This window comes from Balaenoptera borealis (assembly GCF_965194805.1).
Source record: "Balaenoptera borealis genome assembly, chromosome: 3".
Taxonomy (NCBI): Eukaryota; Metazoa; Chordata; class Mammalia; order Artiodactyla; family Balaenopteridae; genus Balaenoptera; species Balaenoptera borealis.
The window spans coordinates 100,111,716-100,135,135 of record NC_138866.1 but is presented as its reverse complement, the minus strand read 5'-3'; the positions used below and the strand labels follow the sequence as shown (position 1 = coordinate 100,135,135).

General features: G+C 40.6%; 1 protein-coding gene across 7 annotated transcripts in view; it reads left to right on the top strand.

Moving 5' to 3' along the window:
- Positions 1-16,878: 16,878 nt before the first annotated feature.
- Positions 16,879-23,420, top strand: part of DMXL2 (Dmx like 2) — a 149,760-nt gene continuing 143,218 nt past the window's right edge. For all 7 annotated transcript variants that reach the window (XM_082387370.1, XM_082387371.1, XM_082387369.1 and 4 more), the window contains exon 1: positions 16,879-17,143. In XM_082387370.1, coding sequence (XP_082243496.1) covers positions 17,057-17,143 — 87 coding nt within the window. In that variant the 5' untranslated portion in view covers positions 16,879-17,056. The remainder of the gene's footprint in view (positions 17,144-23,420) is intronic.

Below are 23,420 nucleotides of genomic sequence, written 5' to 3'. Positions count from 1 at the left end.
AGGCATCTCATGGGCATCCAGAAAAGAAAAGGCAACTGGGCCACGCAGGATCTGCACTTGGAAATGCAAGGCCAGAGTCTCTGCATTCCATTACTAATGGCTCTCATCTCTGCTTCCTATTGTGCTGTACTTTGTTTCCTGCTTCTCTCTGTAGCCCAGACTTTTCTACTCATTTAGGGTTCTTCTTCTCCATAGTTTGGCCTGTTCTTATGCTCACTTCAGTCCTACATTTACAAAAATTTTCAAGTCCTATACCCATCACGATTCAACTCAGGATCTCCATGTCTCAATTTCACATTCCCAGCTCAGAGACTCTGATTGGTCCAGCCGGCCTATATGCTGGTTCTCAGTTGAATAGGTGTGGAGCCCCAATCCAACTAGCTGATGCAAGCCTTTGTGGCAGTCAGATGGGACAAGCATGGTCAGTTAGTTTTCCCTTTTAGCAGAGAAGGTAGATGGAGGCAATTTCAAAGAAGGAGCATGGTTTAGATTGGCATCCCAAAATATGTCTGTTATATTTGGCACAATTAATTATTACTATGTAGTTCCTAATACCATTGTCATTTTTGTGTGACTGTGTGGTTTTTGTATTTTTCTTACTTCATTAGACTCTCAGCTCCTAGAAGGCAAGATTTGGCATTGTATGACCTCAGTGTTCTTCTGTTTCCTCATCTATGAAAAGGGATTTGTTGGCAGACAGGCTGTGCCCAAATATGCCTCTACGGCAAGTTGATTATTTTCGAATTAAAGTTACTTAAGAAGTGGTCAGTGCAAGAGGGACTTTGATCCTCCTTTCTGTCTCCTGAAAGCAGGAAATAAATCTCTCACGTGGAAGGTGCACTTCCCACATCTGGAGTGTTGACTGAAAAAATTTGCAACCTAAAGATTGGGAATTATATTTTATTCCGTGGCCTTACTGAGGACTATAGCCCAGGATGGCAGCCTCTCGGGTAGCGCTGAGCGACTGTTGTAAAGAGGCAAGGAAGGAGCCAGAATATATAGGAGTTTTTGCTTCAAAACAACAACAACAAGAACAAACCAAAAAAAAAAAAAAAAAAAAACCATGTAGTCAAACATCAAAAGATTACTGCTATTACCAAAAACAGACATCTCAAGTTAAAGATTTTAGTGCTTTTGTATGTATAGGAAGATGCAAGAGTCTGGACTTAATTGAAATCATTCCTCTGATATGCATCTTAACTGTCTAGGGCCAGTATCCTATTTTTCTCCATCCTGAATTCCCCTCAGGGCACACTTGGCTGCAGTGGCTAATGGCTTTAGGACCCACAACATCCTTTGTTTACTGAAATGGCAGGCAAGCCTGGATATAAAGAAACCTTGTTATTTCTTTAATTTACTACCTGGAGCCCAAACTCCGTTTAGATTCTTCACTAATGAAGCATCCAAAGCCCGGTTTATTTATCCTGTCAATTCCTCACAAACATTGTTTCTTTGTCTAAAAAGTATAAAAGCTGCCTGCTTTGAACAGTTCTTAGGTCCTATTTCTATGAGACCTCTGTACACACAAATTAATTTGTTCCTTTTTCTCCTGTTAATCTGTCTTGGGTCAATTTTATTCTTAGTCTAGCCACAGGAACTCAAGAGAGGTAGGGTGGAAATTTTACCCTCACTCACAGATTCATAAAAGTACCTAGGTCATGAGGTGCTTGCAAGTATTAAAGATAATGTGCTCAGTAAATATTACCTATCAATATTATCTCCTCTTCTTTGTAGCTTCTTCAGTTTCCCTGCTCCCAACATACCAATAGTGAGTGGCATTCAAAAATTTGTGTGTGTGTGAGGTTGAACTGAATTCTCAGTTGGTAAATCATGAGTTGGTTTTGCCTTAGTGTTGCGTGGGATCACTTCTTTCTTAAGAATAACCGTAACTGTGTCCTTTGTTTCCCAGTTCTCTCACTGCTCCATTTTGTTGATGTCACAGATTAATCTTCCGCAACCATATAGCTCTAATATATTGTCTATAAATTATTTGCTTACATACATTTAACATACACTAAATAGGTTGCTGAGATCCGGGAAGATATTTTCCTGCCTTTGTGTCACATTTGTGTCTGCTAGAATCTTGCTTGGAGCTTGGCACAAAGGACCTCAGTATTTCTTTTTTCTTGGAATTTTATTTTATTCAAGATAATACAAGAGAAGAAGGGTGAACAGAAGTGAGCATTGGCAGGGGTTGGGAGGATGGTGAGTGTTAAGCCATCACTATTTTGGAGTTAGGTTTAATCTTAGTACCTCTCAAACTTTTCCTTCAAAATAACATCCACGACAAAGGAACATGTTTAAATATCTAGGTGTGTGGTTACCAAATTTTTAAAATCTATAGTGGACACTATATTCTCTATGCTTTTTCTTTATTGTTGGCCTCTCCCCATGAGAATATAAGCTCCATGAGAGCCACATGATTGCTTTATTACTGTATCCCCAGGGTCTCCAGATCAATGCTTTGTTGAGTGAAGGAATGAATGCATGCACATTGTAAAGCATGCCCATACACAAAACATAAATTTTTGAAACGATTAGATAATGAAATGAGCAGTATTTTAAAATATTTTTCTTAAAATAAAATGGTTCTGAAGAACCTAGGGGCAGGACAGGAATAAAAATGCAGACATAGAGAATGGACTTGAGGACACGGGGAGGGAGAAGGGTAAGCTGGGACAAAGTGAGACAGTGGCATGGACATATATACACTACAGAATGTAAAGCAGATAGCTACTGGGAAGCAGCCGCATAGCACAGGGAGATCAGCTCGGTGCTTTGTGTCCACCTAGAGGGGTGGGATAGGCAGGGTGGGAGGGAGACGCAAGGGAGAGGGGATATGGGGACGTATGTATATGTATAGCTGATTCACTTTGTGATACAGCAGAAACTAACACACCATTGTAAAGCAATTATACTCCAATAAAGATGTTAAAAAAAAAAAAAAGAAAGAGTGCAGGGAAAGGAAATAAAGCATATATTAGAGTGTGAACAAGGAATAATAAATTCTCCAAGGTTACCAAAGCAAAAAAATAAATAAAATGTTTTTCTAATTGTGAGGGCTACATACTCTCGTTAGCTAATATCTCACAGCACAATATCTTCTTAGGGATAGGTTGGTATCAACAATAGGGATGTAAATCTTTTTGATAATTTCAATTGGTTTTGGCCAAACAATTGGATTTTATTTCAGATCTTATTAGATAACCATTGTTTTCATCTCCTAAGGTGGCTGGTCAAAAGTCTGTGTGAGGAGAGGACATGACAGAATGGCCCAGTTCTTCTTTTCTTCTACTGGCATCATCATTGTTAACTTTAATCTTGGTTTCTTTGTGGAAATCTTCTTCAGCCACTTGTCCTTTTTGTGAAGGCTGATTTCACTTGTTGTTGTTGTTTTTTTTAAATAGGAGATATAGAAGTTCTGATGTTGTCTTCTCATCTTCTGCTAAATAACCTTGTTTTCCTCCTCAGAAGACCACTGAATCCTGGTACCAAGCAGGGCCTAGGGATGAGTTTCCCTTCTCATGGGCAACATGTTTCCAAACGACTCCGGCTATACCTTGTCTCTCTCAGCACAGTGCTAGCCTCGGTTCTCTGCCCCATGCTCTAAGGCCCCAGACCACTTGGGAAGGAAGAGTATGATCCAAAAGGCAGGAAGAGGAGGAGCTGAGGAAACTGAGGGGGGGGGGGAGGAGGAGAACAGGGGGAGGGAGGGAAAAGGAGAGGGGGGAGGAAGGAAGGGGAGGAGGAGGGAAGGAAGGAGGAATGAAGGGAAGAGGGGAAGGGCAGGGAAAAAGAGGTAAGTGAGAAGGAGGAGGAGGATAAAGAGGAGGAGGGAGAGAAAGAAGCAGGAGCTCCGTATTGAACCAGTATCTGAAGATCTAGCTTTGAATTCATCTTCTGGCAGGACTGTAGACAGATATCCAAGTGATAAAGTGTCAGGAAACATTATCCAAGACTTGGAAATGGGCAAAAGAAATGATTGGATGTCCTTTCAGTAGAGTGTTGGGGGGAACTTTAGGGATTATCTTATTCTTTTTGATTGATTTTCTATTGACTAGGCTACTTTAAAACTCTGTGAGAGTAGAAGTTAAATTTTAGGAAGCTAATAGCAATACAAATAATTCTTGTTCATAGCAATGCAAATGAATGTTGCCAGGCAGAGCATATAAATCTCTGTAAGTGAAGATGAACTTGTTTTAACATCTTACTGGTTTCCTCATTAACGAGTGAGCTGAATAAAATATTTGGCACAATTTCATTTTATATTTGCATGGTAGTGGTGCTTTTGGCTCTTTGAAAAAGTATACTTTAATAGAAATAATGTGATAAGTCCTATAATGGAGGCATGAAGATGTTTGTGAACACAGGTGGGATCAATTTATTTGCCATAGCTGGGGAGGGAAGATTTCACCTAGGAGGTGATTTTTAAGCTGGGGTTTGAAAAAAAGAGTTGAACTGAGGTGAAATTATAGCTGAGGGAGAAGAGGGAGGGAAGAAAAAACTGCAGGCAGAAGAAACTAGTTGTGGTGTGTCTGTCGAGGGATTCCCTTTGGCTCTCATTGTTTAAGAGGCATAAGCCGATCCACCAGAGGGCAGATAGCAGAAGCAAGAAGAACTAAAATTCTGCAGCCTGTGGAAGGAAAACCACATTGACAGAAAAATAGACAAAATGAAAAGGCAGAGGACTTTGTACCAGATGAAGGAATAAGATAAAACCCCAGAAAAACAACTAAATGAGTGGAGATAGGCAACCTTCCAGAAAAAGAATTCAGAATAATGATAGTGAAAATGATCCAGGAACTCGGAAAAACAGTGGAGGTAAAGATAAAGAAGATGCAAGAAATGTTTAACAAAGACCCAAAAGAATTAAAGAACAAACAAACAGAGATGAACAATACAATAACTGAAATGAAAACTACACTAGAAGGAATCAATAGCAGAATAACTGAGGCAGAAGAACGGATAAGTGACCTGGAAGACAGAATGGTGGAATTCACTGCTGCGGAACAGACTAAAGAAAAAAGAATGAATGGAAATGAAGACAGTCTAAGACACCTCTGGGACAACATTAAACGCAACAACATTCACATTATAGGGATCCCAGAGGAGAAGAGAGAGAGAAAGGACCAGAGAAAATATTTGAAGAGATTATAGTCGAAAAGTTCCCTAACATGGGAAAGGAAATAGCCACCCAAGTCCGGGAAGCACAGAGAGTCCCGTACAGGATAAACCCAAGGAGAAACATGCTGAGACACATAGTAATCAAACTGACAAAAATTAAAGACAAAGAAAAATTATTGAAAGCAACAAGGGAAAAATGACAAATAACATACAAGGGAACGCCCGTAAGGTTAACAGCTGATTTCTCAGCAGAAACTCTGCAAGCCAGAAGAGAGTGGCACGATATATTTAAAGAGATGAAAGGGAAGAACCTGTAACCAAGATTACTGTACCCAGCAAGGATCTCATTCAGATTCGACAGAGAAATCAAGAGCTTTACAGACAAGCAAAAAGCTAAGAGAATTCAGCACCACCAAACCAGCTCTACAAGAAATGCTAAAGGAACTCTTCTAAGTGGGAAACACAAGAGAAGAAAAGGACCTACAAAAACAAACCCAAAACAATTGAGAAAATGGAAATAGGAACATACATATCGATAATTACCTTAAACATGAAAGGATTAAATGCTCCAACCAAAAGACACAGCCTTGCTGAATGGATACAAAAACAAGACCCATATATATGCTGGTTACTAGAGACCTACTTCAGACCTATGGACACATACAGACTGAAAGTGAGAGGATGGAAAAAGATATTCCTCGCAAATGGAAATCAAAAGAAAGCTGGAGTAACAATACTCATATCCGATAAAATAGACTTTAAAATAAAGAATGTTACAAGAGACAAGGAAGGACACTACGTAATGATCAAGGGATCAATCCAAGAAGAAGATATAACAGTTATAAATATATATGTACCCAACATAGGAGCACCTCAATACATAAGGCAACTGCTAACAGCTCTAAAAGAGGACATCGACAGTAACACAATAAGAGTGGGGGACTTTAACACTCCACTTACACCAATGGACAGATCATCCAGACAGAAAATTAATAAGGAAACACAAGCTTTAAATGACACAATAGACCAGATAGATTTAATTGATATTTATAGGACATTCCATCCAAAAACAGCAGATTACACTTTCTTCTCAAGTGCACACGGAACATTCTCCAGAATAGATCACATGTTGGGTCATAAATCAAGCCTTGGTAAATTTAAGAAAATTGAAATCATATCAAGCATCTCTTCTGACCACAATGCTATGAGATTAGAAATCAGTTACAGGGAAAAAAACATAAAAAACACAAACACATGGAGGCTAAACAATAAATTACTAAATAACCAAGAGATCACTGAAGAAATCAAAGAGGAAATCACAAAATACCTAGAGACAAATGAAAATGAAAACACAATGATCCAAAACCTATGGGATGCAGCAAAAGCAGTTCTAAGAGGGAAGTTTAGAGCAATACAAGCCTACCTCAAGAAACAAGAAAAATCTCAAATAAACAATCTAATCTTACACCTAAAGGAACTAGAGAAAGAGGAACAAACAAAATCCAAAGTTAGTAGAAGGAAAGAAATCATAAAGATCAGAGCAGAAATAAATGAAATAGAAACAAAGAAAACAATGGCAAAGATCAGTAAAACTAAAAGCTGGTTCTTTGAGAAGATAAACAAAATTGATAAACCTTTAGCCAGACTCATCAAGAAAAAGAGGGAGAGGACTCAAATCAATAAAATTAGAAATGAAAAAGAAGTTACAACGGACACCACAGAAATACAAAGCATCCTAAGAGACTACTACAAGCAACTGTATGCCAATAAAATGGACAACCTGGAAGAAACGGACAAAAAATCTTAAAATTTGTACAGAGATACAAAAGACCCCGAATAGCCAAAGCAGTGTTGAGGGAAAAAAAACGGACCTGGAGGAATCAGACTTCCTGACTTCAGACTCTACTACAAAGCTACAGTAATCAAGACAATATGGTACTTGCACAAAAGCAGAAATACAGATCAATGGAACAGGATAGAAAGCCCAGAGATAAACCCACGCACCTATGGCCAACTACTCTATGACAAAGGAGGCAAGGACATACAATGGAGAAAAGACAGTCTCTTCAATAAGTGGTGCTGGAAAAACTGGACAGCTACATATAAAAGGATGAAATTAGAACACTCCCTAACACCATACACAAAAATAAACTCAAAATGGATTAGAGACCTAAATGTAAGACCAGACACTATCAAACTCTTAGAGGAAAACATAGGAAGAACACTCTTTGACATAAATCACAGCAAAATCTTTTTTGATCCACCTCCTAGAGTAATGGAAATAAAACCAAAAATAAAAAAATGGGACCTAATGAAACTTAAAAGCTTTTGCACAGCAGAGGAAACTACAAACAAGACGAAAAGACAACCCACAGAATGGGAGAAAATATTTGCAAACGAATCAACAGACAAAGGATTAATCTCCAAAATATATAAACAGTGCATGCAGCTCAATATTAAAAAAACAAACAACCCAATCCAAAAATGGGCAGAAGACCTAAATAGACATTTCTCCAAAGAAGACATGCAGATGGCCAAGAAGCACATGAAAAGCTGCTCAACATCACTAATTATTAGAGAAATGCAAATCAAAACTACAATGAGGTATCACCTCACACCAGTTAGAATGGGCATCATCAGAAAATCTACAAACAACAAATGCTGGAGAGGGTGTGGAGAAAAGGGAACCCTCTTGCACTGTTGGTGGGAATGTAAATTGATACAGCCACTATGGAGAACAGTATGGAGGTTCCTTAAAAAACTAAGAATAGAATTACCATATGAACCAGCAATCCCACTACTGGGCATATACCCAGAGAAAACCATAATTCAAAAAGGCACATGTACCCCAATGTTCATTGCAGCACTATTTACAATAGCCAGGTCACGGAAGCAACCTAAATGCCCATCGACAGACGAATGGATAAAGAAGTTGTGGTACATATATACAATGGAATATTACTCAGCCATAAAAAGGAACAAAGCTGGGTCAATTGTAGAGACATGGATGGATCTAGCGACTGTCATACAGAGTGAAGTAAGTCAGAAAGAGGAAAACAAATATCATATATTAACGCATATATGTGGAACCTAGAAAAATGGTACAGATGAACTGGTTTGTAGGGCAGAAATTGAGACACAGATGTAGAAAACAAATGTATGGACACAAAGGGGGGAAAGTGGCGGGGGTGGTGGTGGTGGTGGTGTGATGAATTGGGAGATTGGGATTGACATGTATACACTAATATGTATAAAATGGATAACTAATAAGAACCTGCTGTATAAAAAAATAAAATAAAGGCTTCCCTGGTGGCGCAGTGGTTGAGAATCTGCCTGCCAATGCAGGGGACACGGGTTCGAGCCCTTGTCAGGGAGGATCCCATGTGCCACGGAGCAACTGGGCCCGTGAGCCACAGCTACTGAGCCTGCGCATCTGGAGCCTGTGCTCCGCAACAATGGAGGCTGCGATAGTGAGAGGCTCGCGCACCGCGATGAAGAGTGGCCCCCGCTTGCCGCAGCTAGAGAAAGTCCTCGCACAGAAACGAAGACCCAGCACAGCCAAAAAGAAATTAAAAAAAAAAAAGACCTAAAGAAGAAATGCATGGCATATATCTTTCTAAAAAATAAAAATAAAAATAAAAAAAAATAAAATTCAAAAAAAAAAGAAGAAAATATCAGGCTCCTTCTTCAAAAAGCAGTAAAAAGTGGCATTTATGGTACAAATAATATAAAGTAAAATAAAATACATAATAAAACCTTAATATATCCTGAACATTCGTCCTTGAACAGTTTTTATAGTCTTGCTCCACACGTGGTCACAGGAATATGCCTATACAAATGTGCTTGCAACATTTAGAACTAGATTAAAAGAAGAGTTAAGTTAGAACTTCAGTTTTTGGGTTAGTACCTAATGCATGTCAGCACACCCCCACGTTGGCACATACATACTGTTATTACCATCACCATTGGAGCTAGACCCTCCTGAGCTTTCTTTCTTGTTTTTGCCTTCAGATATGAATTCTTTCTTGCAGGAGGGGACACCATGAGGAAGTGCTGATTCCTGTCCCCTCTCACCTCTCTTTAGGGGTATAGTGTTAAGGGGCCCAGTCCTCCGACTGTCTTGGCCCATCCTTAAGAGTACTGTACAGTCCTTGGTGATCTCAATACCATAGTGCCTGGATATTTGCATGATTGATTTTTCTCCAGCAACCAGAAGAACCTAAGTTCATTTCATTCTCTAACTCTAGGACCAGATTAACTTATTACTCCCTATTTAAGGGCTTATTTTCTCAGGACCCACGCCAGCAATATGAATTCTTTTCTCCAGAGACACAGAATGGTCCGTGTACTACTCAGCAGGCCATACCTAAGCTTTGGTAACTAATTTCAACTATTGTTCAGTCCTTACTACTTATCTCAATGCCAGTAGCCTCTGTCCCCACAACTACAATCTGCCCCTCCCCACAGGATGGAGTATTTTGTTTTCTGAGGTCTTGGAAAGATATGTGAGTTCCAAAATATGTGTCACATTTTTACTAACTCAGTTTACATAATGTACCCCCAATATAGTTAATAACTACTTAGCTTAATAAACATTTCTTGAGTTCCTACTGTGTTCAGGCACTTTGCCAGGCTTTAGGAATTTAAAAAAATGCTAAAAATATGAGATAGGATTAGAATGCAGCAACGAAGACCCAATGCAGCCAAAGAAAAAAAAAAATTGCCCTGTGTTCAATGTACCCATATTAGAGATAAAAAAACTAAAGGCATAAGGTGTGAATTAAATAGCTAATACTCTGAGGTATAGTCACCAAGAAGACAGTAATTTGATGCTGCCTGTAGCAGAGAAAGACATCATAGCAAATATATACGTTTTTCCATCCTACAAGTGGATGGAAAATTAAATCCTTAATTAAAAGGATTTAATTAAAACAAAGCAAAAATAACAAATCAGAGGCTATAGAGATGATCAGAGGTAAAGTTTGGGTCTATGACAAAGATTGTTTGCAAAGATGGCTACAACGATGCCTCCTATAACCCTTTGCAATGTGACTTTTTTGTTCCTCCCATCAAAAGGTGGAATTTATTTCGCTAGCCCTTGAATCTGTGCTGACATTGTGACTTGTTTGGACCAAGTAATGTAGCGGAAGTGACTCTGCGTGTAACCTTCAAGACTGGACCCAAGACTGCTGTGGCAGTCAGTCTAGCCTATGGAGGATGAGAAGGGCTACATGGAGGGGAAACCAAGGCATACCAACCAACAAATAACATCAACTGCCAGCCTTAAATCCATCTTGGACCTTCTACCCCAGGTGACCCCTCCAGCTGGATGCAGCTGCATGAGTGAGTCCAAGTGAAACCAGCAGAGGAACTCACCACTCAATCCACAGAGAGTAAGAAATAAAGATGAAAAAGAAAAAAAAAAAAAGGAAATAATAAATCATTGTTTTAAGCCACTAAATTTCAGAGTGGTTTGTTACACAGCAATAGATAACTTAAATAGGGTCATTCCCTTGATATTTTAGATTAAAATATGTTACCACTATAGCTTATGACTCAAAAGCAATGAAGGCATTACTACTACATCAACTTCAGACTTAGTGATTAGACTTTGCAAAAGGAACTGGTAGAGGGAGTCAGGGCTTTCATTGCTATCAACCAAAGAAAATAGCTTCTTAGAAGTGTGAGACATCTGTAAGAAAACTGTAAGGTCTCCACAAGTAGAGTAAACATTTAAAAATATGGGTATTAGACCCATCAAACAAATGGACTCACTTGGGAAATTCAATATTTAAAACATACCGATAGTTCACCAAGAAAGAACTGATAACAGACATATCAAAGGTCAGCATTACAGCATTTTAGATTTACGAGTAGAACTTCCAATTACCTCTGAAGGTAAGAAGAAGAACAACACAAATGATGCCCCTTAACGCTTGAAAATAAAATCCTTGAGTTCTGGGTGTGGTAGTCAGCCTCCAAGGTGGCACCAAGTGATTCTCATTTCCTGGTATTCACTCTTTGGGGAAATATTCTCCCACACTAAATCATGGCTGGCCTGTGTATCTAATAAAATATGGTAGAAGTGACGGTGTGTGACTTCTGAGGCCAGGTTATAAAAGACATTGCAGTTTCCACTTTGGTCTCTCTCTTGGATCACTTGCTCTTGGAGAAGCCAGCTGCTATGTCTTGTAGCGCTATGGAGAGGACCACATAGCGAGGAACTGAGGCCTCCCCTCCCCTCCCTCCCTCCAGCTACCAGGGTCAGCTTGCCAGCCAGAGAGTCTGCTATCTTGGACGAGGGTCCTTTAGTCTCAGTCAAGCCTTCAGATGACTGCAGCCCTGGCTGACACTTCTTTTTTAGATAGCTTTATTGAGGTTACAGTTTATTTATGATAAAATTCATTAATTTTAAGTGCATAATTCAATGATTTCTAGTAAATTTACAGAGTTGTGTAACCATGACCACAATCTATTTTTAGGATATTTTCATCATGCCAAAAGAAACCCCATGCCCATTAGCATTTACTTCCCATTCCACCACCAGCCCCAGGCAACCACTAATCTATTTTCTATGTCTATAGATTTGCCTTTTCAGAAAACTTAATTGAAATGGAATCATGCCATATGTGGTCTTTTGTGTCTAGCTTCTTTTATTATCTAGCTGACATTTTGAGACACTCAGAACCAGAACCTCCCAACTAAGCCACTACTGAATCCTTGAGGCACAGAAACTTTGTGTTTATTGTTGATTTTAGCCACTAAGTTTTGGGGTAATTGGTTACACAGTAATAGATAACTAGTGCACATGAGTATGTGATTACTGCTGGGAAACTAAGTACCTCAGACATCCAGTGTTCCATTAAACCCAACCCCAAAGGTACAATATTTGTTACTATTAAAACTTGTAGACTTCTAGTTATAAATAAGTCATGGAGATGCAATGTACAGCATGATGACTATAGTTAATAATACTATATTGCATATTTGAAGTTGCTAAGGGAAGAGATCTTAAAAGTTCTCATCAAAAGAAAAAAAATTTTCATAACTATGTGAAGTCATGGATGTTAGCTAGACTTACTGTGGTGATCATTTTGCAATATATACAAATAGTGAATCTTTATGTTGTATACCTGAAACTAATATATATCAATTATACCTCAATCAAAAACAGAAAGTTGTGGACATGAGAAGCCATACCTTACAGTTGTATTGGAATATTTTGTTAATGATACAAAACTGATACTGTTTCTAATTTTTAAAAGAAAGTCATTTCCAGATCAGAAGAAAGAATCCCCACTTTATTTTTAGGTCCATGCAAAATGTTGAAGAACAAGGAAGAAATGACTGTGGACAGTTAAAATGTGGTAAAATTGTCCTAGTGGGTGGGCTACTAAGGAAACTTGCCATATTAGTCTGGAATGAGTTTTGGTTGATCAGGTTGGACAGCAAAGGCTTGGCTGTATTTCCAGGAGACTTAACCAGCCAGTTGCAACTTTGAGATGTTGCTATCAAGAAGTCATTTAAAGGATTCATGAGGGAAGAGAGGTATAGGTGCATGCAGGCTTCAGATTTTGAGTTGATACCAAAAGGAAGAGGCCTCCAATTTCACAACTGTGTGAATGGGCCAAAACTTCATGGAATGTTGTAAAATGAGAGCCAATTGTAAAATGGTTTAACTAATGTGAAATTAAAAATCCTATTGACAATCTGAGTATAAGTTTTTGTTTGGTAATGCTTTTGACTCAGTTTTTTTTTTTTTTTGGCTGCACTGCCATGTGGCTTGTGGGATCTTAGTTCCCCGACCAGGGATTGAACCCAGGCCCTCAGCAGTGAAAGCACGGAGTCCTAACCACTGGACCACCAGGGAATTCCTTGACTCGGGTTCTAATTTTTTTGGACGCCCCGTGCAACATGCGGGATCTTAGTTTTCTCACCAGGGATTGAACCCGTGCCGCTGCAGTGGAAGCGCAGAGTCTTAACTACCACTGGACCGCCAGGGAAGTCCCTGACTCAGTATCTAATGCAGCAAAAGTCGAAAATTAAGAGACTCATCTAAAATCCAGTAGTAGCAATGGGTTTCAAGCTTTGAAAATATGGGTTTCAAGTTTTGAGGGTGAAGATTAAAGTCTTTATGACACTTAGAAACAGTGTTCATTTTTTTTTTTAAGGGAACTATTTATTTATTTATCTATCTATTTATTTATTTATTTATGGCTGCGTTGGGTCTTCATTGCTGCGCGCGGGCCCTCTCTAGCTGCAGAGAGTGGAGGCTACTCTCCGTTGCGGTGCTCAGGCTTCTCCTTGCGGTGGCTTCTCTTGTTGCGGAGCATGGGCTCTAGGCACTCAGGCTTCAGTAGTTGCAGCATGTGGGCTCAGTTGTTGTGGCACGCGGGCTCTAGAGTGCAGGCTCAGCAGCCGTGGCACACAGGCTTAGTTGCTCCGCGGCATGTGGGATCTTCCCAGACCAGGGCTCGAACCCGTGTCCCCTGTATTGGCAGGCGGATTCTTAACCACTGCGCCGCCAGGGAAGTCCCCAGTGTTCATTTCTTAGTATACAGCTGTTATTCACTAAAACAGTAGCTTCTATATCATATTCATTTTTTCCTGTTATTCAACATGTATTACTGTTTAGTAAAATATCTGCCTTTATGTATGAACATGATGTTGGAATTTCTTCAAATCTATTAATTTGTTGTATGTTTTGTTCCTTTTTAAAAAAATTTTTTTTTTAAATTTATTTTTGGCTGTGTTGGGTCTTCGTTGCTGTGCGTGGGCTTTCTCTAGTTGTGGTGAGCAGAGGCTACTCTTTGTTGCGGTGGGTGGGCTTCTCATTGCAGTGGCTTCTCTTGTTGTGGAGCATGGACTCTAGGCACGTGGGCTCAGTAGTTTCGCGGCATGTGGGATCTTCCTGGCCCAGGGATCGAACCCGTGTCCCCTGCATTGGCAGGCAGATTCTTGACCACTGCGCCACAAGGGAAGTCCCTGTTCCTTCTTATAAGGGAATTTATTTAAATTTATTGTATCTAACTGCTTGCTTTATACCAGTTCTCACTGATACATGCTGTATATATAGGAATTACCCCAAATTTATTTGATACTGTGGCATGCTGTTTAGTTGCTAGTACCAAGATGCAGCACCAGTATTTGCCTTTATGGTACTTCACGCATAGTGTGGGGCTTCATTTTTTGTGTGTGCATTTTGTTGTCTGCAATATTTTCACTATTTAAAAAAAAATGTGGCTTAGTACCTTTATTCATGGTTAGTAGTATACAATTAAATATACAGAACTTGTGATTTCCTAGAACCCAATATACTGTACATAGTATACTCCATTAACATGAGTATGTAATACTTCCACAAAACCACTGAAAATCATTTAAACACTTTCACACACACAAATAAATACATGTATACTAACAGGTTCTTTTTTACCCCATAAATTTTTCATGAAAAATTGGGTGGTCTTATTCACTTTAAAATCTTGTATGTCAGTACAAGTAAAGTACTATGATTCAGGCACCCGGGACACAGAGAAAATAAGATACTGATCCTGACTTGAAATATCTACAACTCTAGTAGAAGAAACAGACACAAACCCACACTTAGATTGCTATGTGATGTGTGTGTTTCAAGAGGAAGAAGCCTTAAGGTGTTTGGGGCTAGACAAGAGAGGTTTTACTGAGTAAGTGACTTCTAAACTAAATTGTGGTTTGTCAGATCAACAAGGGCAAGGAGGGCATTTCAGACAGAGCAAAGAGCAATGACTGGGAAGATTAAGAGAACACAGTATGCCTTGGAGATAGCAAATAGCTCTGTGGGGCTGAAGCGTAGTGGGTGTGAGGGAACAGTCTGAGATAAAACTGGAAGATTAGGCAGAAGCTGTAGGGAGTGGAGATTTTAAGCAGAGAAATTTTCCCTTAAAAAGGTTTCTCAGGCCGCAGAGCTGTGGATGGATTGGAGAGCACAGAGTTGGAAGGCAGTCAAACCAGTTAGGAGGCTTTTAGGGTAATTACATGAGACATGATGAGGTCTAAATGAAGGTAAAGGGCAGTAGGGATGATGAAGGGCATGAACTAGGGACCTCGAAAAGGGATCCTTGGATATGGACAACAGAGAGAATGGGACTGAAATTGGCTCTGCGGTTTCTAGTTTGGGTGACCGGGGGAACAGTTATGCCACTAAATGAAAATGAAAATGCCCTAGGTCATTGGGAATTATCTTTGATTCCTTCTTCCACTCAGCAGATTACCAACTTCTGCCAGGTCTTTGCCTGCAATCTTCCCCACTCTTCTAAATATTCTTCACATTGATGCGGAGTCACCTTCCTAAAGCAGCTGAGTGTATACATTTCTGCTCAGAAGCATTTGATGGACCCCCCCCCCCCCGCCAACCCCCCCTCCCCCCCCACTGCACGGGGAATGAAATCTAAGCTTCTTAGTGGAGCATTCAAGCCTCTATATGTTCAGGCTGGCCACAAGCTACCTCTTGGCTGTATCCATCTCTTGTTAACTACCATTCCTTTTCTCACCCTATGTATCTTCAACCTTAAACATTAATCTAATCCTTGTTCCTCTAACACATCCTGTCATTTCACACTTCTAAGCCTTAGCTCAGGCTATTTTCTCTATTTGAATGCAGCGTTTATATCAGCCTCTCCATAACACTTTACCCATCCCCTTAGTCAAAAGTATTCTTCCTCTTTTGTGGTGCATAGACTTTTGTGTCTCAATCCTAACACTTTTCGCGTTCTGCCTGTTTTTATAGGTAGTTGTAACTTAGTTCCTTCTACTTCCTTGCCCCAGTGACTTAATCACACACAGTATAGGCTCAAAGCCCAGTGACGAATTGAACTGGAGCAGGGATCTGATCCTTGTATCAAAGGTTAGCAGTCTGGAAAAATCAGGCGATTCTGTGAGAATCTATGACATCGCGCATGAAAAAAGAGCCTAGAGGAGTCACTCATTCCAGGGGGCCCTTTCGCTGTCTAGAACAACCGTCACAAAAGGTGGGAACAAAATAATTTGCTGTTAGGGGAGTACGGCTTCTCTACACAGTTGCAAGATGTTTTTATTGTTTACATAAAGTAAAATATCTTATGCACTGTACTTGAAAAAAGCCCTAAGGGATCTAAGATTTCCCGAGGTGAATTTTCCGCTGACGGGTGTCCTCCTGAAGTCAACTGCACTGACCATCATGCAGTATACTTGGTAATGGATTAAAGACTCATCGAAGCCTACTGGCTGTGAGTCTCCGGAGTGGGACTGCGGCTTGGCCCGGAGCGACCTCCGCTCCGCCCTGCGGCCACCCCCGCGACCGCCCCCAGCGGCCTCAGTCTGGAGGCTCCAAGGGAATTCCCGCACCTCTGCGCGCGCAATCCTGGGACAAGGATCCGCGCGGCGCGCGCAATTGCCCTGGAAACCTCTGCGCGCGCACGCGCAAACGCGGGGCGGGGGAGGACTGAGCTAAGGGTTTAGCAGCGGAAGGAGGGGTTTACCCTTCCAGTCGACCGACGCTGCCCCGAGGGTGGACGCGCGCGCCGCCCATCTCCCTCGGGTGGAGCGTCCCTTCCAGCACGCGCCCGGCCGCGCGCTCCCCAGCCCCTCCCCCTCCGCTCCCCCCACTTCATAAGCACCCTTGCCCTCCTCCCGCATTTGTGCGCCGGTGCAGCAGGCAGTGGGAGCATCCGGGCACTTCCGCAGCCGAGCGGCGATCTGGGCGGCGGCGGCGGCGGCGGCGGCGGTCGAGGAGCTCCCATGGCTGGGACCAGGCGGGGGGAAGGCAAAAGGGGGGCGAGGCCTTAAGCCCGAGCCGCGGCGGGGTGGGTCCCGAGGGAGGCGGAGCGGGAAGCGCTCTCGCGGGCGGAGGAGGGCCGGGAGCGGGGCTCGTTGAGTCTCTAGTGCGTTCGCCTGGCCAGCCGGGGCTCCGGAGATGCATCTGCATCAGGTCCTCACCGGAGCTGTCAACCCTGGAGACAACTGCTATTCCGTGGGCAGCGTCGAGGATGTCCCCTTCACGGTGAGCCGTGTCCGGGAGCCCAAGGGGGAGTGACCGCGGTCTTTACGCGGGGGCCAAGACCCCCTGTCCCCGGCCCACAGCTCCCCGGGAGGCTGCGAGGTGTTGGTAGGCCCCACCCGAGTCCCCTTTGCACCCCAATTTAGCGGGGCGGGCCGTGGGACTGTGATTCCTGCGGCTGCTGTAGGAAATTGCCAGTCAGGGGAGAGGTTTAGGAATCCACCGCACTGTCCGCCCTCAGCAAACGGGCCCCGGGGGTGACTGCACCAGACGGTTCCTCTCCTAGGATGGCCCTGGGTCTGCGGTGGAGGAAGGTGAAACCTCTGAAAGCCCAGAGCGTCCGTTTCTCACCTGCGTCCGTTTCGCACCTGCTCTCGGCATGGAGGCGCAGAGACTCGGTCTTGTCTCGTCTCGGAGCGTGGAGGCGATGCTGCGCCTGGCTCCCCCTGCCCGTTGTGTTAGGGCATTGAGGAGCCGCTGGAGCAGGTGGCTTTAAGCCCAGCCCTCCGTACCTCCTGATATGCAGAATCTTAATCCCAACAAGAAAATGGAAAAATTCATTCTCTGCCTCCGAGAAATTTGGAATGGAATAATTAGAGTGACAGTGGCCTGGAGAGCTCTTATTTATCACGAGATCACGGTTTGGTAACCTCCCTAGATAATATTTTAATCCGTTTGCAAGGTAGGCTGGTTGGTTTGTTTTAAAGATAGCGCAATGTGAAAATTTTATGACAGTGTTTTTCCTGTTTGTGAGATTAAAGTGTATGTAAACGATAATGTGTTAGAACCTCTTAAAAATCTGGATGAAATAGACATGTTTCTCAAGGAGCTTGGATGGATTAATCCTTTTGAGAATGGAATGTTGTTAGTATAGCCAATTCCAACCAAGCTCTAGAGCTTCATTTACCCACAGAGAGACTCCCATGGATTAACATGAGTTTCTTTTTTGTGTTAAATTTAGACATGGTCCTCCTCGGAAGGAACTGTAGACAATTAGACCTCGATTAAATAAACATTGTTATTAATAACCATTCTCCTTGATGAAATTGGAAATAGCATAATGGTATGCTTTTTAGACAAGGGAAACACTCTGATCTGATGTCTGCTTTCCAGTAGCATGTTTTTAAAGCTGCAGAAATAAGAAAAGCTCCTGCAAAACTGCAGAATCATTATGTAGCACAGTGCGTTCAGGAGCAGAATTTATCTATCATTGTGATACATTAGAAATAACCCCATAAGATTGCTTTTTGGCCATTTTAATTTTAAATGTAATCAACTTGGCTTTGTACCAGTTTAGAATGAACCCTTAAAAAATATAATTTGCCTGACTTATATTGTTAACACCTATCCCTATCAATGGTGTTATCTGTGTTTTGTGTACTTGTGACCTAAAAGATCCATATAGTGTTGAGCTTGGGCTTCAAGTGTGTAGACAATTTGGGGGGCATAGAGAGAAGAAATTTCCCTCTCCCCTAGTTGTGTATGTGGGGAGGAGGTTTCCCAGGGTTAGAAGAACAGGCTTTCTCCATCAAGAAATGAATCTGGAATCTTGGTTTATGGGTTATCTCCACACTATTATGGTCGTGGTAGTTTTCTGTTTCCATCTAAGGTAGAGTGGTGTCTCATTGTGAGGCTGGTATATAGGGCTAAACAGGTTCAGGTGCAGCCTGGAAAAGCCAGTGCCAGAACCATTAGTGCTGCACAGGTGTGGTTATGCTGTAGGCCGCCCATGACCAGGTCCTTGGAATCATTTTCAGATCTTTTCCACCTCCCTCTTTCAACCTGTCACCAAATCTAGCTGACTCTCTGCAGTGACTACCAGATTTACCCCTTTTCATGTCCTTAGTTACCAGCTTATTTTAGAACCTTATTTGTATTACTTAATATTAAAAACTTCCAAACTGGTTTCCTGACATCTCTGATCACTTCAGTTCATCCTCCACACAGCTGCTGGTATAATAATCTTCAAATAGCGTTTCACCATATCATTCTTGGCTGAAGAATATGTAGTTGTTTCTAAGAGCTGTGGTGTGAAATTTAAATTTGTCAGATATTCTTCTGCCATCTTTGACTTTACATTTGATTATATATACTCCTCATCTTGGCCCCTCTGCTGTAGACATATCAATCTTCTCACTCTAGCCTACATTTTTATGTTGCAACAAGAGAATCCTTGCTTTTTGTTTTCCCAAATAATGACTCAAAATTTACCTGGTTTAGGATGCCTGCCTGTGACACTGATTATTTTGGCCCTTTGGCATTTACACACCCATGTTGCACACCATCTCATTTTAATATCTTAGTTTTTTTTTTTAATATTTATTTATTTATTTTGGTTGTGCCTGGTCTTAGTTGCGGCATGTGGGCTTCTTAGTTGCGGCATGTGAACTCTTAGTTGTGGCATGCATGTGGGATCTAGTTCCCCTACCGGGGATCGAACCCTGGCCCCCTGCATTGGGAGCATGGAGTGTTACCCGCAGGACCACCAGGGAAGTCCCAATATCTTAGTTTTGAATGCACTGATCCAGTTATAATGTTGCCTTGAACTAGAAATGTCCTTTTGGACTCTGAAGAACAGAGTTGCTTGAAAAAAATGAGAACAAGTTGTTTTCAAGTACTCAGGAATCAGCTAACAATTATTTCAATGCCTGTGTTAGTATAGTAAAAATGAAATTAAAAAAAAAGGTAAAACTCCTTTATGTAGAGCGTGCCATTTGATTTGTATAGCAGTCAGATGAAAAAACTTTAGTTCTGGGTCAGATGACTAGCAAGAGGACCAGCCGGGACTGGAATGGAGGTCTTGTGACTTCTCATCTGGTGGGCTTTTCTCTGTAGTATGTTTCTTTCCTGTCAGAGTTCTTGCTCTGAAGGGTGTGTATATGTGGGGAAGGTCTGGACATGGCCAGTGTAGAAGGTAAGACTGTCTTGGAGCTAGCCAGTGGTAACCTGAGGACCTTTTCAAAATAGGGCAGATCATTTATTTCAGAGTCTATAAGCAAAGTTTTTGAAAAGGAATTGTTCTAAAAGAATTTTGAAGTGTTCATGACACTGTAATTGAAAAACAGTCTGTTATATATATATATATTGCACTGTGCATGGGAGGTGGTGGGTGGTGGTGGTGTGATCGGCTGGGCAGTGAATGTCTGCTTGGTTATGTTGTCAGGGCACGATCTCTACTGTGTTGACATGGTGATGCAGTTGGTAGTGGACAAACCCAGTGATGAGTACTTTTAGTGCTAGCACTTTTAGCGCTAGCATGTGATGGTTTTCACTTGTGTTTTGGCAGTCAGGAGTTTTTTAAAACACTCAATTGTAATTTTATAAATACACTTGTATAAGTATCACCTTTTGATCATTCTGTTCTTTTCAATGTAAGATCTAAGTTCTGGGAAATATTGTTATCCTGTAATAAGTCAGGTCCCAGGTAGTCCAAGGTTGATGTATGAGCTTTGTTGTAGTTTATTTTGCCATCGAGACATTTCCAACTACCTTCTTACAGGTAAGTGGATGTTTTAAGGCTTAATGCAACAGATAGTTTAAATTTCTCCTTATTTATGTTATTACTTTCTGAAAATAGTCCTTAGTTTTTTTTTATTTTACTTTTCTGTAAGCATTAGAATATTAATTAAAATAGTGATGGTACATGATGATTATTAATATAATTAAAGTATTTTTTTCACCTAAGGGGTACAGACTATATTTTCAGACATATAGAGGCAGTTGATGTTACTCCATTCTGATATGAATTCAACACATTGATGAAAAAAGTTTACAAAAATTAGTAACTCATTTCCACTTTCAGGGGGCTTATAATATACCGGCAGAGAGAAAAAATGATGTACATAATTACAGTGTAAGTCAGATGAAAGAGATCACATGTAGTTGGGAAGATAAAAGATTTCATGGAAGATTGACACTTGGAAAGACAGAGTAGTATTAGGCATTTCTAGATGGTAAGAACAACAAAAGCCAAGGAGTGGTGTGATATAAAGGATACATTATTGGGTGACTATTCCTTCACAAAAGTGATTAAAAAAACAAAACAAAACACAGGACTTAAAAAAAAACCCACAGGGCTTCTTTAATAAGTAGCGAATACTGTTAGAATTTTGAAAAATATGATTTGCAAACATTACCCTTAGCTTTTTAGGAAAATATATTTGTATTCTGACATTCTTGACTTTTGTTGTTTTTGTTTTTTCTAGTAGTGAATGAAATGAATGAAAAACCATTTATTTAAAAGTTAGAAGATAATGTTATGTTACATGTTATATATGTCATATATTAACTCTTTTTTTGGGCATTTAGATATATTTTAATTCTACTGTAGCATAATAACATTCTAGTCCTAGAATTATGGCAACACCGAACTTTGAAAATAATCAGCTTGTTTATACATTTACAAATGTTTGTTGAACACATGGATGTCTGTGGCTCTGTGGAGTTAAAAAAAATAATAAAAAGAACAACAAAATAATAGCCCGGATTTCAGGGAGTTTATTAAAAAAGTTTAGGAAACTGGTAATCTATCTACTAGGGGAGTTAAGACATATACTTAACCACAGCAGTTCAGCTGTGTGGTATTTTGAGGCACTTAAATTCTTGTGGGAATTCAGAAGGAATAAGAGATCACTTTTGGCCAGGGGAATTGGAGAGTTGGACAGAAAAATGCTTTTGTACTGGCTGGTTATCAATAGGTATAATGACTTTACCTATTGACATCCTATGCTGAGAATAAAGGGAAAGACAGAAGTGAAGAATTTAGAACAGGCTTGTTTCCCAAGAGAAATTGGCCCATTTATTCTTGGAGAGTAGCTTCTTGTTTATTTAAATTGGTATCTTTTAGAGTGTGTGGCCTTGTGTTTGGTGTCAGCCTGTAGGTGAATATGAGGTTCTATAAGTTTTTACTTATGTCCCTAGGTAGATTGTTAATTAGCCTGCCTTCTAGAGTGAGAAGACTCCTAGCAGCTACCCTGAAACTCTGGTATAACCCCAAATAATGCCTCCTCAGAAATGGGAAGTCAGAGACCAACTACTTATATGACATTGGCCAAATCGCTGAAACTTTTTAGGTTTTTCATCTGTAAAATGAGGTTCTTAAATTAGGTTCTCTTTAACTATTCAGACCTTGGATGGCATTTATACAGACCTCTCTAGAGATTTCCAAGGGGCAAAAGAGAAAATGGACCAGAAACATAAAGTGACTATGGTGAGGATATGGGTCTAGCGTCTCTGTGCCCCGCCACTTGTATGTATGTACAAGATTGTTGGTCAGACTTTACAGTCAGGGAGCCTGACTTCCTTTCTGGCTCAGGGATTAAGCCATGCAGAGCCTTTGTGAAGTAGTGGTTCTTCTTCGGGCTCACAGTTGAGAAGGAGGCTCTTGTTTATGATTGTGTCCTCAGTATCTGGTAGATGGTACTGTCAGAGTACAGTGCGGAGTGGGAGATGGGCCAGGGTGATGGTGTTCAGCCACCCACTAAATAGATTTACTCCTTTACTTTCTGTTCTTAGCTTTTTGAGTATTTGAAGGATGACTTTAGAAATTATCTAAAATATTGATACAAACGAACTTATTTGCAAAACAGATATAGACTCACAGACATAGAAAACAAACTTATGGTTATCAAAGGGGATAGTGGGGGTGGGGGGAGAAAAATGAGGAGTTTGGGATTAACATACACACGACTATATATAAAATAAGTAAACAACAAGGACCTGCTGTAGAGCACAGGGAATGATACTCAATATCGTGTAATAACCTATAATGGAAAAGAATCTGAAAAAGAATATATACATACATATGTATAACTGAATCACTTTGCTGTACACTTGAAACTAACAACATTGTAAGTATGTAAATACTTCAATTAAAAGAAGAAATTATAATCAGTATCTTAATTTGGATCTTGAGAAACTTTTAGAACAAATCAGAGTCTCAGTATTTAATCATCAAAAAGAGTATAGGATGTTGGGTTACAGCCGTAATGGCGCAGTGGAAAAACAAGTCATGCCTGACCAATTTAATTTCCTTCAGTGATAGAAAGCAAGGCAGTGTTTAAAAGGGGATAATAATAGAGAATATCTGTAATTCAGATTCAGTAAGGCTCTTCTAGCTTGTGGCTTATTTTTTAAACAAGTTTGGAAACCAAATATTTTAATAGAAGTTTTAGGGTTTTCAATCTTTTTGAGTTTGTAGAATCCTTTTTCATTTTATTTTTGCTCTGGAACTCTAATTTATGATATAACAGGATAGGACTTGTTATTGAGGAAGCAGGGA